The sequence below is a fragment of the Mesoplodon densirostris genome, chromosome 19, assembly GCF_025265405.1.
Source record: "Mesoplodon densirostris isolate mMesDen1 chromosome 19, mMesDen1 primary haplotype, whole genome shotgun sequence".
Taxonomy (NCBI): domain Eukaryota; kingdom Metazoa; phylum Chordata; class Mammalia; order Artiodactyla; family Ziphiidae; genus Mesoplodon; species Mesoplodon densirostris.
The window spans coordinates 56500901-56524563 of NC_082679.1; the positions used below are offsets into that span (position 1 = coordinate 56500901).

Consider the following 23663-nt stretch of genomic DNA (forward strand, 5'->3'; position numbering starts at 1 on the left):
AGAATGGCAGGTCTGGTGCAGGTGCTGAAAGGAGATGCATCTTTAAAAGGACAGGACATGGAATCATGGTTCTGTGGACACTGTTTCAGTGTATTTGTGTCTGGATATGCACCCAGCAACAGGCCAGTTTAATGGCCATTTCATCAGGATGTGACCTTTGACTCCAAAAGTTTGGGAACAGAGAAGGCCTGTGTCTCCTTGGTAGGCATAGTAATGGATCAAGCAGGAATTTGTTGTAAATTACTTGCCATTAGGCTGCTTTAATATTGGTATGACACTCTAATTTTGGCTTTGAAAAGTCTCCCTTTTGCCTAGAAAGATGGGGGTGATGGTGACGATGACGGTTACATTGACAGCAGAAGTGCTGGTTTGAGCGCAGAGCTCTCGGTCTGGCTCCGTCATTTTCTTTCTTTCACCACCTTCTTCCCTTTCCTTTTTCTCTCCCTCATGCCTGCTTCTTCCATCCAGGTCACCCCGCCTTTTTGTTTTTCCCCACGATGAAGAAATTTTCCAGAACTCCATCATTTCTCTTCTCTGCCATCGTCAAGCGTACCGCCCTAAGGGCAGAGGTTGACGGTGTGTCGTTAATGCATTTCACCAGACTGCACAGACTCCCTGGCCAGGTGCAGGGTGGGGACTGGCTTGTATTGGTGAATGAATGTCAGCATTTTGACAGACCGGTGAATAAGTATGTCAGGCTCAGAGGACTTCCGGCAATGCACCTTTCTTGGTGGTCTTCTAAGTGATGGGACTCACCGCTTAATTTGTCTAAAATCTGCATTTTTTAAATCTGTATTTTCTTATGGAAAAGGGACTTGCTTGAAGAAATGTGCTGTGTAAGTCTAACTCATAAGATCTGTTTTCAAGTAATTTCCAGCAAGGAAGATTGGATTATAAAATGAACCTGTTCTCCTATGTTTCTGCTTAGATGACTGAATCTTTCCTGGGCTCTGAATGAACACAGAAACTGTCGTTCACCTGACTCATCTGTTGCCTTTTAATAGGCATCACTGCTTGTGATTCTGTCATGTGAATCGACAGAGGATGGGCTCTTACCACCCTACTTCTATGGGTGGAAACAGCACAGAGGGGACCTCACTTGTAATGAGTACCTCTGCGCTGGGCACTGACCTGCTCCTTGCACACACGTCTCATCTAAAAAGCAGTAATTGAGTGAAAAGCATTCCCATCCCACCTTCCCAACTCACTTGGTGTTTGGATGTGATAAAGCTTTACTTTCCCTTATTTTTTTTGTACCGAAAATGGATAAAAGCAGTTCAGATTCTAGCTAATGTCAGCGCCCCCCCAACCAAGAAAACTTCTTAAGACCTCTGAAGTTTATTTGATGACGGCAGATGCTAGAGTCAGACTGCTTGTGTTCCCACCTTGACCCTGTCACTTCCTGACTGTGGGAATTCTGGAAAGTGACTTAACTTCTCTGAGCTCTGGTTTCAGAGCTTGTGGCAAAGGGGATTAGTAATAGTTCTGCTTCATCTGGTGGCGTGTGGAAAATATATGGTGTAATGCACCTAAAGAACCTAGGAGATTGTCTGACATGTAGTTTGCCCCATAAAAGTTTATTATCGCCATTACTGCTCATATTACTATCATATCAGCCAACCAGTTGAAAAGCAGTGAGTCAGAGTGTAGAGTGTTGACCTCAGAGCCACAGAAATTCTGTGTAATCTCAAGCAAGCCAACCTCTCTCCAGTGTAAAATAGGGGATTTTCACCCTCTTTTCTAGGATTGCAAGAATCAAATGAGATAATATGTGGGGAGTGCCTTATACGATTGGTGACCTGGGTAGATACTCAGGAAAGGTGGCCATTAATAATGTTTTCGTTCATCCTGAAAGCAGAATGGGCTGTTGGATGTCACTTTGATAATTTTTAAAGGAAAAAGATGAGGCATTTGACACGTGCCTTTTGCTCGCTTGCTTGCTTGGTTTGGTTTGATAAGCTTCGTTGAGGTATAATTTATGTACAGTAAACTGCATCCATTTAAAATATACAGTTTAATGAGTTTTGACAGATGCACATACCCATGAAACCACCACTGCAGTGAAGAAATACTTCCATCACCCTGCAAAGATTTCTTACGTTCTTTTTGCAACTCATGACGCTTTGCAGTCCAGCTCGCCCTGGCCCTAGGAAACCACTGGTCTGTTTTCTGTCACTGTTGATTCATTTGCATTTCCTAGCATTTCCTAGAAGTGAAATCAGACAGTATATATCTTGCATCTGGCTTCTTTCACTCAACATTCTGAGTGTGCGATTCCCCCATGTCACTGTTTTTATCGGTGGCTCATTCCTTTTCACTGCTGAGTAGTATTCCCCTGTGCTGCTCCGTTGCATTTTGTTGATAGGATTACCTGTTGCTATACGTTCGGGTTGTTTCCAGAGCAAAGCTGTTGTGAAAGGGTGTGCTTGTGAATCCAGCTGCTGTGAATATTCACCATACATCTTTGTGTGGCCGTAAGTCTTCAGCTGTCTTGGGACAATACCCTGGAATAGAATGAGTTGGTGAGTAGTTGGACTGTGTTTAACATTTTAGAGGCTGATGGGCATTTCTCCAGAGTGGTTGGATCATTGTACATTCTCTGCTGACTTTAACTGCGCTACATCCTCCGTAATGCTTGATGTTGTCAGTCTTTTAAATGTTCTATTTGGGTACCTGGTGGGATCTTATTGTGGTTCTATTTTATTTTGTAAAATAAATGACAAATGACGACTCATGAAAATGAGTCAAAGTATGCTTATGGGCCATACCTTTTTTTCCCCTCCTTTTTTGGTGACGGCAACAACTGTATTGAGATATAGTTCACATACCATACAATTCACCCATGTAATGGTTTTTAATATATTCACAGAGTTGTGCAGTCATTTCTACAATCAAGCCATGTCTTCTAACACTTGTGTTTTTACTCACTCCCGTCCACCCCACCACTTGCTCCATTTTCTTCTTCTATCATTTAAATTCACTGTCCCCTACAGATCCATTTTTGACCCTCTGTCTTTGCCTGTATTCTCTCCCCTGGAGGTCATATGCACTCCCCCAATTTCAGCCATCACTCTGATGCCCATATCTTTATGTCCATTTTTGAGCGTCTGTGCCTAGTTTATTAGTCCCAGATTATTCAGAACCATATATATCTTTTGCAGGGGACGTTCAACCAGCCATAAAGTTCTCTTGTCACCTCCCCCCACAGTAACCCCCCTCCCCCATACACACATCATCACATCATCCTTGCCCTCCTCTCACCTCCTACGTGTTCATCAGCTGCCTGGGATTTATACATCTCTGTATCCTTCTCGGTACCATGCCTAAGTAGACCATGGGTAAATAGTCATCCAGTGAATAAAGGGACTTGTATTCTCCAGATGGCCTGAGAATGTGCTTCACTTTTATCCTCCTTGGAAATTAATTGCGTTACTCTCTTATTAAAAGTTGAGGAACATAATTCATGCTGAAATTCATGAGGCTCCTAAACAGTTGCCCTGGCAATTTCTGATGATAATTTTGGAACTATTTCTAACCTTTGGCCTTTTTTCATATCTCTAGTTAAAGCTTTTCTGGAAGGAATTCAGTTTCCGCTTTTTCTCAATGTTCCTTAAATGTTGTACATATCTTACAGGCAGATTCCCCATAGAACAATATGGAGTATGGCCTCATTCCGTTTAACAGTATGAAGGCTTACCTGAAAGGACAAGAATAAAACTCTCTTAAAATCATGTCCAAGTTTTAAAGGAACATAAAACTTTCTCTTTGAAAAGTACACCTTTCTGATTTCATCCCCTAACCTACAAAGCTCAACTCTAATTCTTGTATTATGGCTCGGCATTGGGTACAAAGCCGAAGCCCTTAGGTCTAGAGACCACTTGAAAGTATCTCCTTCATAGCTCTGTTTCGTCTTAGCACGACACAAGCCCCACGGAGATCTCATGTCCTCTGGCCATAGGAGAGAGGAGAGTCAGTAGAGAAGCTGGAATCAGAAAGGTTAACTGTAACCAGAGCGGCCTCTGTAATGTCACTTAGATCCAGGAGAGGATGGTGGCAAAGAGCCATCCTAACAGAAGGCCCAGGCGGTGGGGGAGGAGGACAGGTTGTTGGCAGTTGCACGGGAATAGGAGAAGGGTTCTGGAGGCAAGGAGGTAAATTAATCCAGAGATGTGTTGGTGTCTAGATTGGAGACTTGAGAAAGAGGGTCAGGTATATAACCCAAATGTAAGAGCAAAAGAAAGGTTTGTGTCTGGGGTGTGTGTGTTGGGGCGGCTGGGGGGGTGGTGGTGGTGCTGGGTTAATGGGGCAATACAGGGTCAGAAATGAGAGAAACCATGAGCAGAAGATACCCCAGCAGGAGAGAAAAGAGGAAGGCCAGACCTGGGACACCTTGTGTGTTGAGGTTGGTGTATGAGTTTCCTCTGGTGGTTGTAGCAAAGCACCACAGTCTGGCTGGCTTGAGCAACAGAAATATATTTTTCCTGGAGGTTGGAAGTCCAAGATGAAGGTATCAGCAGGTTTCGTTTCTTCTGAGGCCTCTCTGCTTGGCTTGCAGACGGCCACCTTCCTGCCATGTCCTCACACGGTCTTTCCTTTGTGTGTACATCCCTGGCGTCTCTTTGTGTGTCCAAATTGCTCTTTTAAAAGAATGCGGTCAGTTTGGATTAGGGCCCATGCTTATGGCCTAATTTTACCTTAATCACCTCTTTGTAAAAAATTTTTATTGGAGTACAGTTGCGTTACAATGTTGTGTTAGTTTCTACTGTACGACAAAGCGAATCAGCTATAATTATACATATATCCCCTCTTTTTTGGATTTCCTTCCCATTTAGGTCACCACAGAGCATTGAGTAGAGTTCCCTGTGCTATACAGTAGGTTCTCATTAGTTATCTATTTTATACATAGTCTCAATAGTGTATGTGTGTCAATCCCCATCTCCCAGTTCATCCCACCCTCCTTCCCCCCTTGGTATCCATACATTTGTTCTCTACATGTGTGTCTCTATTTCTGCCTTGCAGATAAGATATCTGTACCATTTTTCTGGATTCCACATATATGTGTTACTATTTGATACCTTAATCACCTCTTGAAAGGCCTTACCTCCAAATACGTCACATTCTGAGGTCCTGGAGGCTAGGCCTTCAGCATATGAATTTTAGGGGGACACAGTTGAGCCCCTGATGGCCGGGGATGAGGATATAACAGATGCCACTGCCTGGCATTTACATGGGGCTATGATGGTTGTCAGCAGGCATCTCTATTCCTACCTCACTTACTCCCACCCTGAAGAGGTCACGGTCAGCTGGTCACGTGATCACACCACACTAATGGTCCTGTGATATCACCCAGTGCTCCGCAGGCCGCCGTCATAGTCTTGTCTGATCCTGTCCCCCTGTTAGCCCTGGAGTGGCTTAAGCCCCAGCGGTGCCCACTCATGACATTTCTTTACCCTTCACAGATTTTCCCTCAGCCAAACCAAATATGCAGTTGTTTCTAGTGCTTGAAAATATGCATGGTGTGCAGCTGCCATGGATGAAACAGTAATGCTTTGGGGTGACGAGTACAGTGTAGAAATAACTCAGGTAAGCCCAGTAATTGGAAGACAATGAACCCCAAGTTTGAGCTATATTGATTTTTTAAAAATCAGGGCTCAGCTTGACATGTGCTTGTTGTTTTGAGCAGAAATACTGTTTATATGTAGAATGTATTCAGCTATAAAAGATTAAATTATCAATTCAACTCTTGATTTAAATTCTATAGAAGAAAAGAGTTTAGCAATTAAGATATAGTGGCAGATCTGCTTTTCTTGATATTTTAAAGGGAAAAATATAAAAATCATTTTTCAGACATGACTTAATTAAGAGTAGTTCAGATGCAAAGCATGAAAACATTGTTATATCTGCCTTTGTTACAGTCAACTTTTAAAAATAATGGCGGTTCAGGGGTACTTTGGCTCTGGCAACATCAATCTCCTGTAGTAAATGTGAAGACTTTTCCAGTTATTTCATACTTCGTTCAATTCTTTTCAAAGGTCTGTTTTCTTCCAATATTGCCTAACGTTTATTTCCAAAATATTTACCTTATTATCATTAATTCATATTTTTAGCTGTTTAAGACTTTCATTTCTTCCAATACAAAGTAACAGATATGAAGTTTAAATATGTGTATATCTTTATAATCTTTATTTACAACCTAAAAAAAAAAATCAGGGCTCAGTCTCATTGTCCAGAAATAATCCCTGTTAACATTTTGGTCTGTGTCAAGGAAGCGAGTTTGTTACTCTTCTGTATGTTATGTAAATACCATATAATATATATACCCACTTATACACATTTTTAAGCCAGGAAAGATTGTGCTGTGTATTCTTTTTCATAGCCTGCTTTTTCTTGAACTTAGTGATAAATTGTAAACATTTCCCCATGCTAATAAATTTTCTTTCTTAACATGACCCTCAGTGGCTAGGCAGTATTTTCTCATATGGATATACTGTATTTTTCACATTCAGTAATCTTGTTAGAATCCCAGCAGCCAGCTGATATGTTGCCATCCCTTGTGATGTTTGTCCTAAATAATTTGTTACCAAGAAATCTTCGAGTACAGATGATGTTTGTGCATTATTTTTCAAGCCACTATACTGAGATATAATCCACCCACCATAGACTTCATCCATTTAAAATGTACAGTTCAGTTTCTGGAGGAACCTCCATACTGTTCTCCATAGTGGCTGCACCAATTTACATTCCCACCAACAGTGCAGGAGGGCTCCCTTTTCTCCACACCCCCAACAACACTTGTTATCTGTAGACTTTTTAGTGATGGTTATTCTGACAGTATCACTTGTTGGTTAGAGGCCAGGCTTGGTAGAGGCACTGCCTCACGTCACATCCCGATTCTCCTCCTTACAGAGCAGGATCATCTCACTTAATGGTCCTGTGCTTTAGTTTGCTCATCTGTGAAATGGGGGTAATAATCTTACTATTCTTACAGAGACATTGTGAGGACTGAATAAGTAGAATGCTTGCAACAAGTTCCTTGTATTACTGAACTTTTAGTAAATGTTATCTTTATAATGATGATTACTATTAGTAGTACGTTATTATTAATATTAATTATTATTAGTATTTGGTGTTATTAATTCTAAATTACCATTAGTAACTAAATTACTAAGTACTATTAATAATTAAAATATTATTTAACATGATTCTAATAATGAAGCTTGAGTAGTTGTAGTAGTTACACTATTATTAGCAGAACTACCATCCTCTCCCTCTTCGTCTCTACCATCTGTATTGCTGCTGCAGGGAAAATGTTGAGAATGTTCAAGAGAGAAACCCATGAAATAATAGAGGGGAGGATTCACACACAGTAAAATGACTGTTTAAAGTTTTAACACAGGAAGTGGAGGGTTTGCATTTTCCAGAATGATACTCTGTGGAAAATGAGTTCTGAGATTGGATACACTGGGGCAAAATTACAGAAAGCAAAGTTAAGGCAACTGCTTTACCACACAACTTCTTGGAACTTCTGATTTACCTACTAAATCCATGCCTCTCTGAAGTGGGGGAATTATTTACAGTTTCTCAAGTCACCGTTTTTTTAATGGGGGCGTGTTGGGGAGGCACCTGTTAACCTCTTCTGGCCAGTGGTGTATGGATGAGACATAACTGGGGTGGAACGTTTGGTGTGATAATGATACTATAATTGTCTATAGTATGAAAAGATGCTACATCTTGAGGAGCGAATGATGAGTGAGAAGTTGCTGATGCTCAGAATTGCCTCCCATCCCGCGTCCTGGGTGCCCTTCCCTCATTCTCAGTAACCTGCATATCGGTTTCAAGTTATGAGTCTCGCCCTGTAAACAGAAGGCTGAACTGAGGCTCATGAGTACCCTAAGATTTTTTCCTTCTTTATTCTCTTCTCCAGTTCTTGAGACTGTCGGGCTGTTTGAAGAGATTTCTGCTGAATTCACTTGTTTCCGTGTGGGGAACATAAGACATTTTCCCCGCAAAGCCCTGGAGGCTGAAGCAGCAGTTGAGCGGATGCTCTCCACTCACAAAAAGTGTTCGTTTTACGTTTATACATGGTCTGAAGTGGGCCTTCAGGCCTTTGAGTGCACCATTTAAGTGTTAGAGACAAGCATTTTATCACCCCAAGGTGGCCTCTGAGAGGATGCCCGTACCCAGGGAAGGCTTGAGCAGGAATGGTTCACATCCCAACGAAGCTTGCTCCCAGATTACAGTACAGAGAGGCCGAATCACAGTCCCCATAAACCACTCCTTTAGACCTCTTTACGTGTTTGTGCCACTGGAGCTTGGGAAAGAGCAGGAATAATTCTGCAGAGACAAGTCCACATTCGTTGTCAAGCAGTTGTGGAAATGTAAGAAGCCGCAGGAGGCCAGACTGCATTGGTTTAAGCAAAACTGTGGCCATAAACTGGGCCTGGCTCAAGGGTGGAGGCAGGGAAGGGGCGGGACATCATAGAATCTATTAGGTGAGGCCGAGCCGTGGGTCTGTTTCAAGAATGTTTGAAGAACCAGGACTGTTTCAGGAAGCATCCTGCTTCTGCTTCTGCTCAAAATATTTAACAGCCATTTATGACATGGGTCCTGACTCGTCGATTGGAAGAGAGGCTGGCTCTGAACTGCACCTACCTGGTGAATTTAGCCCTGCTTATCTGTGCGTGTCTTCTTTGTCTGTTTTTAATCTCTTAGACCAAGGGTTCACAACTCAAATATCTGATAGCATCATTTCCTCATCCACCGCCGCATTGGCATCGGGGAGACAGTAGAGAGTGGTGGAGCTTGTGGCAAACAGGAGGGGCCATGTTAAGGGCAGCTGCAGCTCAGTCCACCTGGTTGTCACAGCGTGAACCTGCGGGCCGGGCGTTGGCTCTTGATTTTTCAAGAGGATCCAGAAATCTGGTTTTACGTGGTGAAGTCTCCCATTAAAAATGTCACGTAACTCTGTTCCCTTCCTATTTCCGCTAAACCAGAATCTCACGCGCTGAGTGGCTTAAAAAACACACAGAGTTAATAACTTAACAGTTCTGGAGTCAGATGTCAGAAATGGGTCTCTGTGGGCTAAACCCACTGCGTGGATGGGGCCGCGTTCCTTTCTGGAGGCTCCAGGGGAGAATCCATTTCCTTTTCCAGCTTCTAGAGGCCGCCCACACGGTTTGGATCTTGGCCCCTTCCTGTGTGTTCAGAGTCAGCAGTGGCTGGTCACTTCCTGCAAACTGCTACTCTCCAGTTCTCTGTCTTCTGCCTCTTTCTGCTTTTAAGGACCCCGTGTTTACGCTGGGCCCACCCTGATACCCAGGATAATCTCCCTGTTGTAAGGTCAGCTCATTAGTAGCGTTGATTTCATCTGCAGCCTTTATACCCCGTTGCCATGTAAGCTGCTGTAGTCACAGGTTCCAGGGAGTAGGACGTGGACATCTTTGGTGGGTGGGGGTGGGGGCAGTATTCTGCCTAGTACCCATAGCGCACATGCCCCTTAGAAAAGGCCTGCATCTTACATTTCTTCTGCGTCCTCCTAATGCCTAGCAGAGCACATAGATCTTTCTGGAGTGGTTGATGGATGAATGTCCACCCCACAAGGGAGTGGGATAGGAGTGTGGACAAGAGATGAATCGTAACAGATTTTACGTTTATTTTATTCTTTAAAGATTTAAAAAATGTTTTTACTTCCCTCACTTGATTGAAGAGCATTCTTAGAAGTTAACTGGAATGGGCAATTTATTCCTATTTCTCCTTTTGTAAAATAGTGACACTACGTAAGATCTGTGCATGAGGGATGAGTCAAATAATGCCTGTTTTCCCTTCATCTTTCTTTATATCTGTGGTCAGCCTCGCCAGCCAGCCAGCCCACCAGTGAACCACCCATCCCTTTTTCTACCCTTTCGTCCTATCATCCATCTAATCGAACTTCCTTGACTTTTTGCAGAGGATCTGAGATGGCCTATGTAGGATCCATGTATAATAATCTCAAGAGGAAAAGGACCCAGATGAGGATTTTAGGGTTCAGAGGCAGTCAGGTAAATCAAGGGGTGAAGCACCATCCAGATATCTTGGCTATGAGTCTGTGACCAGATGCTGCATCTGGGCTGACGAGCTGTTTCCTGAGAGCCTCCTAGGGTCCAAGGGAAGAGGGGGATGCAGCCCACTGAATCCATCAAGGAGGGTGAATCACCGAGCAGTGGTGCCACTACGACACGTCCAATCAGTAGTCACCTCTCTGTCCTTCCTCCTGCCAGGGAGCCACTTGGGGCAGGAAGTGCAACCCGGTGTCTTTCTGAGTCAGTGCTTTATTCGTGGCCCATCTGAAGCACGAGAGGGCATTCACTAATATGCAGAGACTTGGGGATGTTTACTTTCTTTTTGGCTTTTCTTTGAGGGGTATGATTAAGAGTAAGAAGTGCAGCTCTCTGCCCTCACGAATTACAGTCTGCAGGTTTGGGAAGAATTGGAGAACACCCTAAGCGGCACGGTGCCCTGGGCCTTGGCGGGGGCCGCGTCACCTGCATGCGGTTCCACAAGGTCGGCAGCTCCCGGGAAGCGGCGCCTCCGGCTCTGCTGCTTCTCACTTCACCTGGTGCCCTTGATGCCGGGCCAACTTGTCAGGATCCTCATAAAATTCCTCGGTGATGGCTTCTTCTGTTCTCTGCATTTCCTGAAGTGAACATCTGTCTCATTGTTCACCTCCATTGCTTTAGTGCTTTCCTCATGCTCTCTCTCTTTCCAGACAATAAACTTTATTTTCTTCCTAAGAATTCAGTCTACGCAAGGGTATTAGGCAGCTTGTTTGCACCTTTTAATTTCTGGATGGTTTCCAGGAAGGCTCTTTGCAGTGGCTCCAATGGGTTCATCTGTGACTCGCGGAATTCAGTGCGGCATTGTGTTGGGGTCTTTATCCGTTACCTTCTGTTTGGAAACATCTGTTGGGAAACATTTGCTGATGCTCTCCCCACACTCCTCCCTCTATCCCAGAAGTACAGGGGCTCATCTCCTTTTGCTTGGCATAGGGATAAGACCAGGTGTTGGCTGATTTTTTTTTTTTTTGGAGGGGATCAAGTGCGCAGGTATATGACTATTTAACCGAAACCCCTGTACTTCTCATATATTGCCAAATGGCTTTGGAGAGGGAATCAGGCACTTTATTTCATTAATGGCTCTGCAGCCTGGTAATCAGCTCATCATTCCAGTTTAATTTTGGTGCCGATGTTGACGACATATTGAACAACAGTGGAAACCCGTAATTACAGTTGGAAAACATTTCCATTTTTGAGACACCATTGTTTTTCAGATGCACAGAGACACTCAGCAAACCACTTACTTTTTGCTTTTTTTGGCGTTCTGTCGTTAATCTTTCCGAATTATCTATTCTGATATCTTTGCCAATAAATATATGGGTTTTTGTTTTTTGACTCAGTGTAAGCATGTTCTTATTTAAACTCTGTAAACTGTTTAAATGTTCTTGTAATTATTGATATATTTCTGTACAGTTCTGTTCAGTTACATTTATGGTTTTTTGTTTTTCATGTTTTTGTTTTTTCTTATGTAGCCTGTCTTTAAAAAAAAAAACACAACCCCTTTGATTATGGAAATGTCAAATATATTCAAAAGTAAGGCAGATAGGATGATAATGAGCCCCCATATGCCAGTCACCCTGCTTCAACAATTAGGAAACTGTTTTTCCCTGTTCAGTCATTGTTCCCGTGTGTTTGTGTGTGTGTGTGTGTGTGTGTGTGTGTGTACATAAATATCCTTGTATGCATATATTTGTGTGTGTGTGTCTGTACACACACGTATGCATATATATTTTTTCTAGTGTATGCTGTATGGTGGTTTACATTTCATGTGTTCAGATCAAATTTTGTTTAAAATAAAAGGAAAACCCCTCTAAGTAGTGAAGATTCAAAGCTCTGTAATGAAATGCTTCATTTTCCTGTGGATTTGTGGGCACATGAGAGAATTGTAGTCCCCGGGCAGGGAAGGAGGAGGCATCGTGCATCTCCACCTCATTTTAAGTCTTGCTCCCCGAAACCTCATCTCCAGTGCTCTGAACTAAGCAGACGTAGGGGCCGGGCAGTGGGGCAAAGAGGTGCTATGTGGAAGAGGATCCCGTGGAAATAGAAGTTCCCATGTACAGCATGTGACATGAGTTGGGCACTTTGCCCAGTCACAGGTTAGATGGGTGACTTCTACATAAAGCTTGACTGTGTGTGGCTCTGTATATCTTTGCCTCAGTTCCTTTTGCATTTTATGAAACCCGATTATAGAGATATAGGAAGGGGTTTTTAGAAGGCTGAGGAAGGGATTACAGGCAGGGGATGCTGGATGCAGACTCTGCTTTCTCTCCCCTGATGCACATATGGCCTGGATGGCCCCTAGTTTGAATGGTGGCACAAAAGTCCCTGATGTCTGGCATTACTCCTTGTGACAGGAAGCAGATGGGTTGCTAGTGGGGTCCTCTGGGATCCTCTGGATAGTGGGGTCCTCTGGATAGTGTTGTAATGTCAATGTGGAAACCACTAGATTCTGTTGAGACCTTGCTTAGGGAAGACCGCAGATAGCCCTCTTCACACACACACACACACACACACACACAACTATGGCAAGATAGGACGCCTCCACTGAGCCATGTTCTTCTGTGCACGGCCACCTCTCTTCCCATCAGTGGCTGTATTTTTACTAATTAAATCAGTGTGTGTAAGAGGGTGGCTTCCCTTTCATCTGTAACCTCCCTGAAACCTTGTCTTTGTGGTATTGTCATGACCTTGATTGGGGGAATAGGATTGGCTATAATCAGAGCATATGCCCTGGGACATAGTCATAGACTGTTTATGCTCAACATTTCCATATACCTTATTCTCAATATTCAGTACAGCTTTGTGGGGCTGGAGCTATTAGAATCGTTGTTGTTGTGATGATTGTTACTATTGTCAGTGTTAGCTGTGCTCATTGATCTCCTCCCCATCCAGGTACACTGCTGCATGCTTTATACTCACCACCTAATTGCACGCCCACACACTCTTGCTGGCTATATATAATTACCCCATTTCACCGGGTCTTGGAGAGTTTGGTGAATTACTTGGCATCACAGAGCTAAGTGTGCTAGAACTCGGATTCGAACTTGGTCAGGCCTGATTTCTCTGCCTGTGGTTTCTCGCCAAAGAGAGGGAGAAGCCTTGATCCCAAGAAGGTCGAGTGCTTGTTCTCTTCTTTGTCACTCACGTGCCTGGGGATTTGTTTCCTTGAGGCACTGAGTTATACATTAGGGCTGGGCAGAGTACACATTCAAGATTAACTTTTCCTCTTACCTTTTACTCTTAGAACTACTTCTTTATTTAAAAAAAAAATTATGCCCATGGTAAAATTTTAAATAACACAGAAAAATCTAAGGGACAAGTCTCTTCCCTTTAAACATCCATTAAACATCAGTACTGCTACCAAAAGATCATCTCTTGTGTGTTCTTCCAGGAAATAAAATGCCTACGCCAGCTGTAAATTCATTCGTGTATATTATATATTCACATATCATATATCTATTTCATGAAATTAGAACTCTGCTAATGAATTTTTTCCTGATTGAAAATAACGTCGTTATGTTGACAGATTTCACAATCGTAGTTACACATACACAAATAAGGAGTAAGTACTTCTGAGTCTCAGAAGCAATCACTGTTAACATGGTGTGTCTCCTTTTTTCTCTTTTTAAAATTCAAATATATTTATCTATACTTCTTAAAATTGCTATCACACTGTAGTCTGATTGTTTTTCCTAACATATTTTGGCCATCTTTTCAAATCAGTAAGTATTCTTTGGCAGTACCATTTTAGTGACTCTACGTTATGCCTTCATAACTTATTAAATGAATCCCTTCTTGCTGGGCACAGATGCCGTTTTCAATTTTTCACAGTCACCAGCAGTGCTGCTGATTTACCTGGGCCAGGGGAGGCTTTTAAATGTAAATTGATTATTCTTCTTCAGAAAGGTTGTTCCCATTTATACTCTTTTTTCAGCCTCGTCAGAGGGGCTCTTTTTCCACACTTTCACCATCACTGTGTATTTATCATTTTCTAATGCTTTGTATTACTTGCTGAATGAGCATGCATTTGATTGATAACCGAGTACACTTGTCCCAGTATTCTTCTCAACTTTAAAAGTATGTTAAACAAAAACTTTTAACATTTCACGTAAAAACCTATAAAGCTCTCAGGCTAATCTGAAATGTAGCGTGTACAAGTTGAGGATTCTAATGTGCTTAATCCTTATTAAAGCACTAATCACCAGGGTGCCAAAACTGCTATAAGGAGAGCACTTAGAAAATATAAGGGATCAATAGTTGGTACTTAGGAAATAAATGAAACGACTTGTTGCTTGTTTGTTTGTTTTAAACCCACCTTGGGGCTGAAAGATAGAAAGACTTAAAATGAGTTAGTTTGTGAGTTTCTCAGCATTTCATAGCTTATATATTGAAACAGTTAATTGCATTCAAAAGCTACAGACATGCATGTAAATTATTTTTTTAATAACTTGAATTTTCACTGGGGGGAAAAAACCTCTTAGAAGATACAAGGATGTGAATGAGAGGCCCTGCTTTTAAGAACTCAAAATTTGATGTGAGAAGCACATGAAGAAGCAAAGACTCTGTGCTAGATCCCTGCTTCCCACAGTGGAAGACAGCGTGATCGACCCGGAGTGATCAGGGGGCACTTCCTGGAAGAGGTGACCATGACCTTCATTTTGGTTTGACACTGCAGTAGCATAGGGACTTAATTTTGTGATTAGAATATTGATAGTGTTCTGTGAAGAGGACAGGGCTCATGTTGTGAACTTTCCTTGCTTCAGTATCCAATCATCATTAAATACTTTATTTTTTTTAAACTACTGTTTATTTATTTATTTGTTTTTTAAAGATAGATTTATTTATTTATTTATGGCTGCATTGGGTCTTAGTTGTGGCACATGGGATCTTTGTTGAGGCATGCGGGTTCTTTGTTGCGGCATGCGGGTTCTTTGTTGCAGTGCGTGGGCTTCTCTCTAGTTGTGGCATGCAAGTTTTCTCTCTCTAGTTGTGGTGTGCAAGCTCAGTAGTTGTGCGCGGGCTTAGTTGCCCTGTGGCACATGGGGTCTTAGTTCCCCAACCAGGGATCGAACTCGCGTCCCCTGCATTAGAAGGCAGATTCTTTACCACTGGACCACCAGGGACGTCCCAGTAAATACTTTTAAATGAGCTTAGTTAGTGGTTCTTAGATTTTTGGATTTCAGGATCCCCTAAACTTTTTCAAAAGAAAACAAAAATGAGGAAGACACCAACTTAAGTTTGCCAAAGTGTTGGGGTTTTTTTTCCTAAAAAGGACACTAATACAAAAAAAATCAACAAATGTTACAACATGCCTCTATCAATAATCAACACTACTTTATAAAAGAAAGGGTATTTTAACACAGAACACCAACTCCAAAAGACAGTCATTTCATTGTATTTTATGAACTTTTTTTCAGAATCACTTTAGGCTTGCATAGAAGTTACAAAAATACACAGCAGGTTTACCTACCTTCCCCTAATTTTAACAGTTTACCTAACCATAATATAATTATCAAAACCAGGAAATTAGCATTAGTTTTTAATATTTACTATACCAACTTGATCACACTTTATGAGTTTTCCATCACTGTCTTCTTTTTAGAGCAGGATTTGGTCCACGATCCCATCTTATCTTTAATTGTGTCTTCTTGGTTGCCTCTAGTCTTTGATAGTTCTTCATTCCTTCCCTGTCCTTCCTGATCTTGAGACTTTGGTGCATCTGATTTTTTTTATTTTTATTAAAGAAAAATTTTTTAATGATTAGATTAAGTTAAAGCAGATTTTTGGCAAGAGCATCCTAGAAATGATGTTGTGTCCTTCTTAGTGAAGCAGGTCAGGTGGTGTATGATGTTGGTACATCTTTGACTGGTGATGTCAATGGTGAAGTCACTGATCATTTGGTGAAGGTGATGTCTGCTGAGTTTCTCCAACATCAATTTGTTACTAATTTTTTCTTCGTACTGCATAAATATTTGGGGGGAGATGCTTTGAGAATATGCTGACGTTCTCTTTCTCCTTAAACATTCACACATTGACTTTCAACATCCATGAGTAGATCTTGCGTATAGCAGTTATTACAGTGGTGGTGTTTGCCTAATGGTGATTTTGTATTTCTTGCATTGGTTTCTACATTGATTCATTGGAGTTCTTCTGAAAGAAGAGAGATCCTGTCTTCCCCATGTGTTGATGGATTCAATTATTTTATTTATATTAGTATAGATTCACAGGTATGTATTTTATTCTATAGTTTATAGTCCAGTAATATCATCATTTATTTTGTTACTCAAACTGTTGCAGCTTTGGCTGGACCGTCTTCTTCAGGGCCTTCTTCTGGTTGGCTTCTGTGATGAACTGCCATTTTGATGGAGTGATTTTCCCCTTTTCACTGTCTTCCTCCTTGCTCCCCACCTTTGATTTCATGTCACCATAGGCCACTGAGAACAGAGGCCTGCTCTTTGGGGCATACTGGCCTAGTGAACAGAAGGGAACTCCTGGGAGCCTGCTCAGTGCTGAATCTGTGTCTTGTTCCCCTGCCACCCCCTGCCCTTTAGAAACAATAAGAGAAGACATGAGGAAGTGGTGATGGGATGTGAATTAGGATAAAGGAAAACTAAACTGTCACAGTGTTGCGGGAAAGGCAGATATTTCTTTTAGGATTGAAAAGGGCTTTGTCAGGGGGTGGGCTTCCAGGGAGCAGCCCGAGCTTAAAAATAACAGGCAAGGTTCATCAATAACTTCCTGTGTGCAGGCAGGTGCTGGGCCCTCTAGGCTACAAGCCTAATCTTGTCGAACCCTCCCACAGTGAAGGAGGCATTAACATTATGGTTCCAGGGAGTGAGGTTCCCGGGTTCCAAGAGGTCAAAACACATTAAGGAGGTAGTTGAGTCAGGATTGAAGCTTGTTCCCTGGACCCCAGGGACTGTCACTGTGTACTTCTCACCACTGCCTCCTTCTCACTTCTGCAGTGAGTTCCAGGGGTAGGAGAGGAGAGCTCCTGCCTGCCCTCTGATGACAGGGTCATCCCCACCCACTCCCCACTGCAGCAGTCTCTTCTGTCCATTATCAGGAAAAAAGAATCAGCTTTCTGTGTAGTCATAACTGGGATTGTGTGTGTGTGTGTGTGTGTGTGTGCGTGCGCGCACATGTGTGTGATTCTCCACCCTTCTATGTAATCTGTGCATTTGAATATATTTATGTGTTCCTGTCATATCTTTCCAAAGTTTTGCTTTTAGAGTGTGTTCCTGTGGGGAGTTGCGACTTGCAGTGATTTCATGAGAAATCTGCATCCCAGAAGAGAAAATGTTCCTCTTTCTAGTGAATCTGCTTGGCCACCAGCGTGTGTTTTCTTCTCCCCACCCTCCTGTATTTACCATCACTCAACCTGTCAGACAGAGGGCTGGTCTCTGGGAGAGACCTTGGCAATACCAGGAGCTCTAAACGCTCTAACTCACAGCTGGGAGGATGGAGGCTCCTTGGGGAGCAGGAACCTGCCCAGGGTCACACAGGGAGTTAAGGGTGGAGCCCAACTGAGAAGCAGGGGAGTGGACTCCAGGCAGCCATTCTGCCATCTTGCCTTGGAGCTCCCTCAAGAATGTCTGCCAACATTCCACTGGCCAAGTGTATGAAAGGAATTCTTCAGGATGGTCTCTTAATAATAAATGCTTACATTTTCTCCTGGCCCCAGGCCAAATCCCACCCCCGCCCCCAATCTTGTTTTCAAAGTTGAACATTCTTTTGAGTTAGTCACCTTGCCCTTTTTGGCCTGTGGATGTCGCTCTCCATCCATAAGGCTCCTTCCCAGGGACCGTGTTTGCAGCAAAGACTATAATTTTATTTGGGGTTTGGAGATACTGATTACATTTTAGCTTCTGGTATATTTTCTTACCTGTCACAGCCATTAAATTTATTTTAATAGTTACTCTACCCTCCTGATAGCCAGTAAAGGGGGAATTGGATATTGTCTATCAATTGGCTAGTCTTTGAACTAAGGCTGTATCTAATTACAGGGAATTGTATTGGTGCTGATTTATTAACCATTTACTGTGCTTGGGAGAAGGTAGCCTTGTTAGTAGCACCGTTCAGCCTGGATGTAGCTTTCCAGGAGGGCAGGGTGCCCGGAATATCACTGATCTTACAGTTATTACTTTGTGTCATATATAATCTTGTTTTTTCCCTGCAACAAATAAATCTTTGGGACTCCCTGGGAAAAAAAAAAAAAAGAAAGAAAAAAAACATTTGTGGTTACAGTATAATAAAAATAAACCGTTTGTCGTGACTGCAGCTGACATTTATCAGCCTGTTTGTGGGTGCTCACTCTCTCTCTCTAATACAGAACATAATTTGTCACTTTGTAAATACATTCCAGTCTAAATCCCTGCCAGCATCTGTTAGTGTTTGAAGGATTAATGTGCTACCCTGTGTATGTCTGCGCTTGCAGGGAACAGTGTAGCATATGATTATGGATCCTGGGAGAACAGGAGAATGGGGTATTTTCTCTGCTTTTTCCTATGCGTGTGGTCTTTCTGGCCTTTTCCTGATTTCCCATCCTTTTCCGATTCTGCTTAGGTACTTGGAATTTCATCATTTGCAAGGATTCTGTGAGCCCCCCATATTCCTTCTCCCTTTCATAGAAAGGGTCCTAGTGATCGTAGTTGACGGGCACTCTGGGTGAACAGGGGCAGATAATCCGGGGTTGGTTAGACTGGGATTCAAATCCTCCCTTCATCTGACTTACTGGCCCTCAAGTTGTTTAATTTCCATTTACTTGCAAAATGAAGATGCGAATACCTACCTCTTACAGGCACGGAGGGTGAAGACGGGAATCTTAGGTGGATGCAAAGCACTCAGTGGAGTGCCCGGCCCAGAGTACCTGGTGGGGCTGCCCCACCTTCCATCACTGTCGGCCTGATGGCTCTTCTTGATGTGGTCCATCACCCTCAGAGTGTCCACTGGAGGATCCCAGGGCCATGAGCCAGCTGGTGGTTACGATTCTGTTTTGGTTTTCATCTTTTCTTGTTAGTGGGGTTCGTATTTGTTTGGAAATACTTGTATCCCTGTAAATCAGGTGCTTGGTGGGTTCTTGGCTGAGAAACCATTCTGCCAGTAAGATACTGTGGTTCTCAGTAAGGCTTGGTACTGACTCGTAGCAAGATTGAGGGATTTAAATCCCTCACCATTGGCAGAATGCTTCACATACCTGCTGGAAGGGCCATCCTTGCCCTCCCCAGCAGAAGGCATGAACTTATCCCGAATCACGATCATGTGACCTGTAATTCTTACTACTTTAGGGAATGGCTATAGTGTCTCATTCACCCTTAATCTACTGCTGTCATCTGGATTGGAAAAATCCCAGGACATGGAAGAAATGGCCTCATTAGTAACTCTCCTATGAGCAGTCTCTTTATTTCATGTTTTCATTGCTTTGGTATTTTGTGTGTACTACTGCCTATCACACCCAAATGGTTCCCCCCACCCAAACTCTGCGTCTACATCTGCACCTCTCCTCTGCAATAAAAAACAAAGTGTATAGTTCTCTTTTCATTAAGAGAAGTGGTGTTTTGTTGTTGCTTTGTTTTTGTTTTTCTGCACTGTAAATGCATACGAACAAGACAGAAATATCATGGTCACATACCCCGTGGACAAGATGGGTCTTCTGATTTGATGCTTGTTGTTAGGATTCTGGAGAGAATCTTGAGCAGATCTGAGAACATGCCTTTGAGCCCAACGAAAAAAACATCTGTCCTTTGCAGCCTAAATGCCTAAGGATTGGTATACTTGGAAAACATCTAGAAACCTACATTTCAATTTTTTGACAGGTTTTTATGAACTTCTAGAGTGGCCAAAGTATTTTTCAAAAAGATTCTGGACTTCCCTGGTGGCGCAGTGGTTAAGAATCCACCTGCCGATGCAGGGGACATGGGTTTGATCCCTCGTCCAGGAAGATCCCACATGCCGCAGAGCAACTAAGCCCACGTGCCACAACTACTGAGCCTGCGCACTAGAGCCTGTGAGCCACAACTGCTGAGCCTACATGCCACAACTACGGAAGCCTGCACGCCTAGAGCCCGTGCTCCGCAACAAGGGAAGCCACCGCAATGAAAACCCCGGGCACTGCAGCAAAGAGTAGCCTCTGCTCTCCTTAACTAGAGAAAGCCCGTGTGCAGCAATGATGACCCAACGCAGCAAAAAATAAAATTAAAAACAAAACAAAACAAAACAAAAAACCTGTATTCAAGCAGACATGTGGAATTGCAGGAACCATTTAGTGCTGATACTTACAAAGTGTAATACTCCCAAAATTCAGATTATTTAATAGGAGATTATTTTCAGTGAACAGAGTTAACAGATACCGCTGAGTCCATTGTACACACTGCTTGGGACTCTGTATGCCGTGTGTTAGCTGTATCTTTATCTGATGGCCTGTGTGATCAGACAACACACACTTTAAGGCGTGGTATGATGTCCTTCTTTCTCCTGCATTCAGTGGAATCTGCACCTAATATTAAGTACAGGACTGTCGGACTTAAGGAAACACAGCCATCTTTCTTGACTCTTGTCCTAATAAAGGTTTCATCAAACTATGCCCTGCTAGGCGGAAGTCCAGCCCAACACCTGTTTTTGTAAATAAAATTTTATTGCAAATGGCCATGCCCATTCCTTTCCATTATCTATGGCGGCATTTGCTTCCACGCTGCAAAAGTTGAGCAGTGTGCATGGCTCGCAAAACCTAAAATACTTACTGTCTGGTCCATTGGAGATAAAGTTTGCTGACTTTCTAAAGGACTCACGGCCATTTGGAAAGAAAAGTCTGTTTCACTAAATTAGAATGAGCAGGTGGTTAGATTAGTATCTTATTTCCACACATATGGAAACATTTCAAATTACACATGACTTAGTTATCAAACTTGGCTCTTTCAGAGCCTGGGGGATGGGGTGAGGGAGAGGTGGAAGTCAGCTGTTTGTTTGTTTTTTAAAATCATAAAGTTAAAGTTTTAATGGTCAACGTAAAAGAAAGATGTGTAAAGGCTTTGGGTTCATGGAAAGAACCACATTCTTGGGAGCGAAGTACTTTTGGACCCCACCATAATCTCCTGGATTTAGGAGTAATTTCAGGGTGAAAGAAAGTTCTGGCCCCCAAACAATAATACTATCTTGTAAGGAGAAATGGCTTATCAGTGTGGAGGAAAAACTGAAATCCCCCGTTCTGCCAGGTACTAATTATATGACTTTCGAGCAGGTTTTTTTGGATGCTTTCTCAGCCTTTGTTTTGTTTCTAAAGTACAGGTAATTAGGTCTACTTTGTAAAGGGCTCCGCAGGGTAGAATGTGGCAAAGTCCATAATCTTCCCTTCCCTGAATAGTATCAGCCAGAGAGTAAGACCTCAAAAATATTTAATTAACCGTGAGTGTTTGCCTCTTGGACTGGAGTTTGTAAATGTGTACAGGGACAGGAAGGCTGAAGGTCCTAGATGTGTGATGAGAGGTGACATTTAGATTAACTAGAAAATGTGACCCTCAGCCATAACACCCCCAAATCCTTCTGGTGGTTGCCCTGCGGACCTGGTACCCCCAGAAAGGAGTGCAGCCTCATAAAGTCTGCTTTCCTTGAGGAAAAAAAGGACCAAATGGATCTGGTCCTCTCTTTGCAGAGATGAAAGCTCTGGCCACCCCGTCCCACCATAATCAGCAGAAGCTCTGCCTGTAGAGAACATCTGCATCATCAAGCCAGAGGGAGAAGGGAAGACGCTGTTTATAAATACTGAAGCGGCAGGAAGAACAGGCACTAAAGCCGAGCTGCTTGCACATGCGTGCCGTTCCCAAACGGCTTCTAATGGATACGTATACGGTGGTGTCCCCGGCGCAGCCCCTCTCCCCCCGACGCTAACGCTGTCTGCGCTGCTTTTCTGAGAACACGCCGTCTGTAACTTAGCTGGCTTTTAACAGAATTACCTGACGTGATTCGTTCGTCCCTTTTGGCTACAAGAGAGTAGACCACAGAGCAAGTTGGCTGTGAATGTGGCCACCTGCATGCTTCGGGCACTGAACGGACAGGGACGTCCCTTCCCTGCTTTGGATCTGCGTGTCCGAGTTGTGCCCTCCCTCTGCCCCTCGTTACGGCCACTCTTTCCTCCTGTCAGGACGTCGTTTCCAGAAGCCGTCCTGGTGAAGCCGTCAGAAGAGCCCAGGAAACCTCACAGGACAGGCACGCCTGACTCTTTCTTTTTCTGAATCTCTCTCCATCTCAGTCTGTCTGTCTGTCTGTCTACCTCTGTCTCTCTTTCTTTGTACTCCATAGTGACTGCCATGCCACGGTCTGGAATAAAGGGCTTGGGTGGTAAGTTGTATCATTAATCTGATACATGCTACTGGCCTGAATTCTTTGCATTAATTCAGAAGTTGTAATGGGCTGTTGTCTCTCGAAGACGTCTTCGGGCTTATTTTATGCTGTTTGGGCTCCAGAATCAATTGGATTTTGCAACTCTGTAATGACCCAAACCTCCTTGCTGCTTGCCAACAGTATGATTCTCCTTCCGTGGTAAAAGGTAGCATGGAGCAGTCAACCGCACTGACACTTGAAGTTGTGAGAGAGTTTTACCAAGTGATTTCCAGTGTATGATACAGATCCACATCGGGTGCCCCCGACTGACGGGGGGCTGTGGCCCATTTAGTGAATAAAGTATCGAAGTTCCTTTCATCTAGTGGCCTTACTGTCTCCGAGGAAATCATTATAATCTACATCCATCATGTGGAAGGAGAAAGAATGTAGGGAATCCATTTCACGTGAGAAGCGCCACACTCTTCTACTCACAGGCCATTGGTGGATACCTAGAGGCCCCGCTCCACCGCACTGCAGGCTGGAAAATGTAGTTCCTGCCTGGTTGGTCTCTTCTCAGCACAGCCCCATACTGTGGACCAGGGAAAACTGGTTTGAGAGGTGCTGGTTCTCTCTATCCACACTATTTTATACACCATAGAGGTGATTCTTAAATTCTAGTTGGTTTCTGCCTTTAACATGTGAATTTCAGTCCATTTTTATTTCTTGTGATTATGTATATACCTGTATTGATTTCTGAATTTCGTTTTGTGTTTCCTCTCTACCAAGTGTCCAAGTGTTTTCCTTTATTATTAAATTTTAATTATTTTTTGGATATTAGTTTTGCATTTATCCAGTTTCTTTATATCCAGTATACCCCATGCATCTTTTTTTTTTTTTTTTAATCCTACTGCTGCTGGTTTGGAAGCTAAACTAACTAACTTACTTTATTCTTCTCCTTCCTTCTCCCCTCCCCTCCCCTCCCCTCCCCTCTCCTCCTAGTCCTCTCCCTCCCCTTCCTCCCCTTTTCTTTTCCCTCCCTCTCTTCTGATATTTTTCTTTCTTCTGGAAATTTTCACGTACATATCTAAATTTTCTCTTACTTAGTATAAAACTGTTCACTGTCTCTATCATTTTAACCAGCAAAACCAGGCCATACATGATTCAATGGCTCTATGAAATCCCTGTCCCCCCCCAAAAAAAAAAACCTTTGTTATTGTTGTTTCAATTCTGTCTTCAGTTACTTTTTACGAGTAATTT

The 23663-nt window shown here is 42.9% G+C and overlaps 1 protein-coding gene across 2 annotated transcripts in view; it reads left to right on the forward strand.

The window, feature by feature from the left end:
- The window catches only part of WWOX (WW domain containing oxidoreductase), a 993698-nt gene that overhangs the window by 219219 nt on the left and 750816 nt on the right, over window positions 1-23663 (forward strand). Inside the window, exon 6 of one of the 2 annotated variants that reach the window (XM_060084393.1) lies at window positions 21739-21767. The exons of the other annotated variant lie outside the window; for it this stretch is intronic. Within the exon in view, the coding sequence (XP_059940376.1) occupies window positions 21739-21744 (6 nt within the window). The 3' untranslated portion in view covers window positions 21745-21767. Of the gene's footprint in view, window positions 1-21738; window positions 21768-23663 lie in introns of those variants that run through there. 2 annotated transcript variants of the gene reach the window in all.